Below are 6,000 nucleotides of genomic sequence, written 5' to 3'. Positions count from 1 at the left end.
ATTTTCTTTGCAAACTAATTTTTAGGTTTTGCATACAAATATAGATGGTATGCACGTGACGTCACCTTCAGCGAAAGTGACTGCGGTTACGCCCACTGAGTGGCAAAAGACAGAGCGGCAGCATTTGAGTACAGCGTGAAATCAGCGAAAACACGTGGAAAACACGTGGAAAACGCGTCTAAATGGGAAAAAGCTGTTGTGTGATAGACTGTACTAACAGATTAACAAGAATTCAGAGCTATCGTTTTACAAACTGCCAAAAAACACCAAAAGGAGAAGTAAATTGATCGTTCATTCCAACGTCCACAGACTACAGGTGGGTTGACAAGTTGCTAAGGTCACTATCAAGCAGAGATTTTACTTTCTACTTAAAAGTATTTTTTCAAGTATTTGTATTTTATTCGTGTTTTTCTTTGGAAAACATACATTCCAAAGCATATTATCATAATTTTTACTCTTTTACATTTCATAAATACAAGTTTTTGTTTTACATTAAATATTTAAGTACATTAATGTACATTTACTCAAGTAAAAGTACACAATTTTCATGTAATTAGGTATTAAATAAATTTTAATATGCAATATTAAAGAATACACAGTATGATTCTATTCTTTAGAATGTAGTGAAAAAATTTATTCCAAATAAAAACACCCTAATAAAGCACAGATGCTTGGAAAATGTAACTAATGTAACTAAGTATTGTCCATTTTTGCTATCAAGTCCAACTAAATTCAATTTAAGCTGATAATAGTCAGTTTTACTGGCATTTTTTCCCAGCAACCGCTATGAAAACCAGCCATTTTGTTGAATCATTTGCCACTCAACAGGGAGAGTTCATGTGGAAAAGCGACGTCAATGCATACCCTCTATACAACGCTATCTCAGGAGATTTCGTACATATTTTACGAGTTGGCTAATTTGTTTTAATTCATACGACCACATTCGTAAGTTTTTGTACGATTTGCCTCAGCCCCTGTGACGTTGGGATTAGGGGTTGGGTTTCGTTGTTGTTTTTTTCATGGAATCGTACGTTTTTGCAGGATTAACTCGTAAAATATGTATGAATTCTCGTGAGATCAGGCTGAAATATATGTAATTCATGCAGCTTTCTATAGCATTTTGGAATAAGTATCTTTAAAGTACCCGGGAGGGTCCCCTATTGGCGGTAAAAATGTAAAGTGCACCCAAGTATTCTGCCAGCATTTACTTACCCTAATGTTGTTCTAAACCTGTATGTGTTTCTTTATTCTGTAAAACACACTATTTTTTTTATAAATGATAGTAAGCACGCAATCAACGATACCCATTGAATTCCATAGGCAAAAAAAAAAATACTATGGAAGTCAATGGGTACCGTCAACCATCTGCTTACCATAATATGAAGAGTTTGGTTCCAAAATGCGATAAACGCCATTTAAAAAAAACGAGTCTTCATCTTGTACTTTGTAATCAACAAACAAACAAAAACAAAATAATACTTTAATGGCATGGATAAACCTGTGGTGGTTTTCTGTGACGGGAAAGAAACGTAACCCATCAACATCTAATAATTTACGTGAGAAGCACTCAGGAGACGGAAAATGCTGGTTGCTTGTTCCCCTGACATCATCAAGCTTCTGTCATGCGCACACATTGACCCCAGGCGATCTTATGAAAAACTTTCCATTATTTTACGGGAAGCCAACGAAAATCGGGGAGGACCAAAACATTTTACAGCTGATCGCTGTGAAAAATGTTAAGCGACGATGTCTCAAGTATAACCGCAGCAATGACAGTGTTCTTAATATGACAAAGTAAGTGTTTTGATTAATGCCATTAATGTTTTTTTTTATCAGTGGATACCACTAGTCAACATGGCAAAGACGAATGCACATTTATATATTGATTCAATAGATTTATAGCATTTTGAAAAAAAAAATCTGTTTTTTTTATCCTTGAAAATCAAATTATGGATTTAAATTTTTTGTTTTTATAACCTAAAGATGCTGTGTAAAAGTTTGTAACAGACAATAGTGGTTTTCATCTTGTCACTTTCTTGATATAGAAAACACAATTTTACCCAAATTAGTCAAAATAGATTTGGAACCAAACTCTTCATATCTTCTTTTGTCTTCATAAAGAAACTCATACAGGTTTAGAACAACGTGAGGGTGAGTAAATGCTGAATTTTCATATTTGGGTAATATCATCTGATTACTTATTGCGAGAGGAAGGAAATTACTCATGCTATGCTTCATTTATAAATTAAATATGTAATCGAATGAATACATTTAAATATACACATAAGAAATAGACAAATGGAAATGCAGCCTCTAATTTTGTATGTCTGCCGTATTATAAGAGTGCAATGGATGAGCGATCCTGAAAGAGCAGTGGTCTACTCTCATCCTGGCAATCTGCATGATAATCAGTCTAGTCTCATCCAACCAATCAAACTGAGCAAAGAGACCCAAATTACTTCATTTAATATGTGATTTAATTCAGAAACATAAATCATGGCTTTACTCAAGAGCCGGTGAGATGAGAGACCGGGCAGCGAGCGTTTGAACCGACGAGGAATACAGAGTGATGGAATTAAGACCATTAGACCTCCTTTAGCTGTCCACGTGGACCCGGCGACAGAATCTGAAGAAAATGTATTTTTGTTCATAATAGAATTAATAACCAATTTTAAATTACGTCCCGGACTCGTGACCCACGACACGTTAATTATTGATCACCCATTTTTATGAAGAGGTGTTGTAATTACCTAGCATAATGTGACTCCTTCATCACATTTAAACATTTATATTGCTTATCTTTCACAGAAACCCCTGGCTAAGTTTTTCCAATTACGCTGATCAAATCCAGAAAGTGAGGTAATAATTCTTCTTTTCTTCAATGAGAACTATCTGTTGTATACATAATTTATGAAATCCCGTCATACCTTGGTGAAACGAGAAAATGATAATGAATATATCCTGCTTTTACAGCCAGACGGGTTCAAGTTCGATGAGAGCTGCTCATGATCGTCTAAACTTAAGTAATGTTCTTCATACAGTACGATTGAGAATACAGTCATTTGTGCAAAAGAATGAACCCAAACTTTGGTGAAATTGCATAAAGCGAAAGTCTCACGGTAACTTTTAAACCATACCCGCTCTAAAAATATCGTTAAATACGTATCAACTCCTGGCACGTTTCTTTGGTTGTGAAGAATGGTGTCTCTGGGAATATTTCAGACTGGAGATGTTTCATAACCCTTGTGTGCTGGAAGTGTGGAGGATAACCTAATCAGACCGGCAAAATCTGATCTCGCTCCTTCATCCCAAACGCACAGGCTTCTTATACAGATGACCAAGTCAGACGCGCAAGCATCAATTTCGTTTATCCTCCTGGAAGATGATCATTTCCCCCTCGCCCTGAGCTTTTAAATGTAATTTAAGTCAATAAAATCGCATCAGAGGAAAAATGCACTCCATCATCCGAGCACGGCATCATTAGAAAGAGCACCCCACACAAATTCCCCTTATCTTGAGAAACTTTATTGATGGTTATTGTTATGCAGATCATAGTTCATGCACATACAATGACAAGGAAAAAGCCTGTCCACAACACGTACTGAAAGCAGAAAGAGCAGAATCACAGCAGTGGGTAAGATATTTTTGCCAAGTCGTGTGATGTGACACACACAGTACACAAGAGGATATTTGCAGCCGGATAAATTTAAGCCGCTCTTTTGTTTGTATTTTATGCAATCGAAACTTTTATAAATACAAAATAAAGAAAAAACGAGATATGTGACCAACCTCTAATTAGGTATACTTGTAAACAACATGAAGGGAAGTCTTCGCATACGCACAACCAAGCTGTGACTCTTCGGGATCACCGCGACAGCTTGTTTGTGTAGCACTTGTAAATGACATAGTTATCATTATTCCTATTTACATATAGATATCTTTTTCACAAGTCATATATTTCCCAGTTTCTTGATAATCAAACAGTTTCAAAGTGTAAAGGCTGTGTTCTAGAAAATAATATTACAAAGGATGTCACATAAAAAAAAACTAAACTAAACACTCGATAAAAGCTGAACCAAAACAACAACACCGAACAAAAAAAAAACCCAGACGTACTGTAATAAAGTAACATCCCACAATTGAGAAGAATTGATGAAAAAATTGCAGGTTGTGTGTGCAAAATTGTACAGTTGACAAAAATACTATGATTATATCTACATAATGATTGCATTACTTGTAAAGTGTTGATATAAATCTGTGTATGACTCCATAAAAAATGAGACACCTTTCTCTAACAGTTGGTCTACCACACTAAGTCTAAAACATTATACAGTTGTGTTATTCGTATAAGAGAACATTTTCACTGCACAGATCAAATTTAATACACTGTTAGTTTATTTATTTTTTTCATTCTTGTCTTGTACAAATAATCAGAGTTTCTTTACTTCTGGAAAAAAAGAAAAAGAAAAACAAAAATATAATCGGCGCCACAGTCGCCTTTTATTTTTTAGATTTTTTCGTGTTTCATCTCTCCAGTATTATAAAAGTCAGCATTTATATATCAATCGACGTACTGGAAGTACAGTAATATAAAAAGAACGTCTTGTGGTAGGCCTAAACTAGCAAGGGACTGACTTGAAGACTAGATAATAGTTGAGTTAAATAGTAAAATACTGTCGTGGTGAACTTTTGGGGAGTTTCTACCAGCTGCTATGTATAATCTGAATATACACATTTAACACCCCAGGAACATAACCTTTGGCTTTGAGTAATGACTGATATAAGACAGCTTAAATAATCCATGCCTCGGTGGTCTCTGCGTCTTCACTGCGCTCGGGGACCTTTACAGCCAGCCCAGTCTTTCACCCACCACAGAGACGCCTGTATCTACTCCTACCCCCTGCTATTCCTCTACATGGCACAGAACCCAGAAATAAAAGCAACCGAAGTGAGACGAAAAGGCGATGTGAACCGAAGCGGAGAAACCACTGGACGACTCTAGTCGCTTACACTCTTACAAAATATGATGACCCCCATAGTGACTCGAATATTTATCATACATAACTCATTTACATGATAAAGCCCTAACAATTTGTATCTTTTTGTTTTTTTGTCGTTTCGTCTTTTTAAAATCTAGCAGCTCTCTAGATCACCACAGAAACCTCTACAGCCAACAATCTATGTAATCTTTAGAAATTAAAAACCCACAATATTAAAATACACAGCACAAAATATCTGAGGTATAAGATGAAAAATATCCGTTTTTGTCGTCTCTCTCTTAAGAGATGCTAAAATGATGCACTACTGCATGTATTGCAATACCCAGGCCTCTGAATAACTCCTTTACCCCCACAGGAAGATTCTCAATAGGTTTTGAAAGGTTTTTAGTATGGCGCGAAACGACTGTATCCGCCTCTGTATATACTAGCCTGCAAAGAAGAAAGAACGAGACCCACGTCTTCGGCGTGGCTTCTGGTCTTGCCGTCAGTCAAGGGAGCGAAAGCATTCTGGAAGAGAAGCCACGGGTTTGGACAAGTTTAATTGACACAGCTCAGAGGAGACGTCCGCAATGGCATTCAAGCTATGTGATGTACATACTGTACCCCCCGGACGAAAACCAATCACCTCCTTCATGCAGCAAGCACACCACAACACCGCATGCCAGAAGAGATGCATTCGATAACTTAACATTGTAAAGAAAATAGGTGAGTGAAATGTGAAACAACAGAGCAAATCAAAAACACGGGACAGTTTCGTACCGCGTGGTTCGTTTCGGCACGGGCGACTGAGATCAAAAGCAGTCAAGGCCCCCCCCGGAGACATGCTGCTCGACGCATACTCTCCTTGCATTCGTTCGTACGCTCCCTCTCCCTCTTTTAGCTGTTGCCACAGCACCACTTAGGTGATGGATTTAATTATCAAAATGACTAATTATTCCATTAAGGGAAGCGCTCGGCTAGGTGATATTCACAAAATTAGAAATATAATAACTAACATGCA

General features: G+C 36.9%; 1 protein-coding gene across 18 annotated transcripts in view; it reads right to left on the bottom strand.

Moving 5' to 3' along the window:
- Nucleotides 1-3,503: 3,503 nt before the first annotated feature.
- The window catches only part of rbfox1 (RNA binding fox-1 homolog 1), a 330,856-nt gene continuing 328,359 nt past the window's right edge, over nucleotides 3,504-6,000 (bottom strand). For 15 of the 18 annotated variants that reach the window (XM_073857354.1, XM_073857349.1, XM_073857350.1 and 12 more), the window contains one exon: nucleotides 3,504-5,507. In XM_073857354.1, coding sequence (XP_073713455.1) covers nucleotides 5,385-5,507 — 123 coding nt within the window. In that variant the 3' untranslated portion in view covers nucleotides 3,504-5,384. The remainder of the gene's footprint in view (nucleotides 5,508-6,000) is intronic. The other 3 variants (XR_012359261.1, XR_008641739.2, XM_073857346.1) reach the window with 1 other exon arrangement.

Source organism: Misgurnus anguillicaudatus, chromosome 19 (assembly GCF_027580225.2).
Source record: "Misgurnus anguillicaudatus chromosome 19, ASM2758022v2, whole genome shotgun sequence".
NCBI classification, from domain to species: domain Eukaryota; kingdom Metazoa; phylum Chordata; class Actinopteri; order Cypriniformes; family Cobitidae; genus Misgurnus; species Misgurnus anguillicaudatus.
Note: the sequence above shows the minus strand (reverse complement) of the source record. Positions and strands in the feature narration are given on the sequence as shown.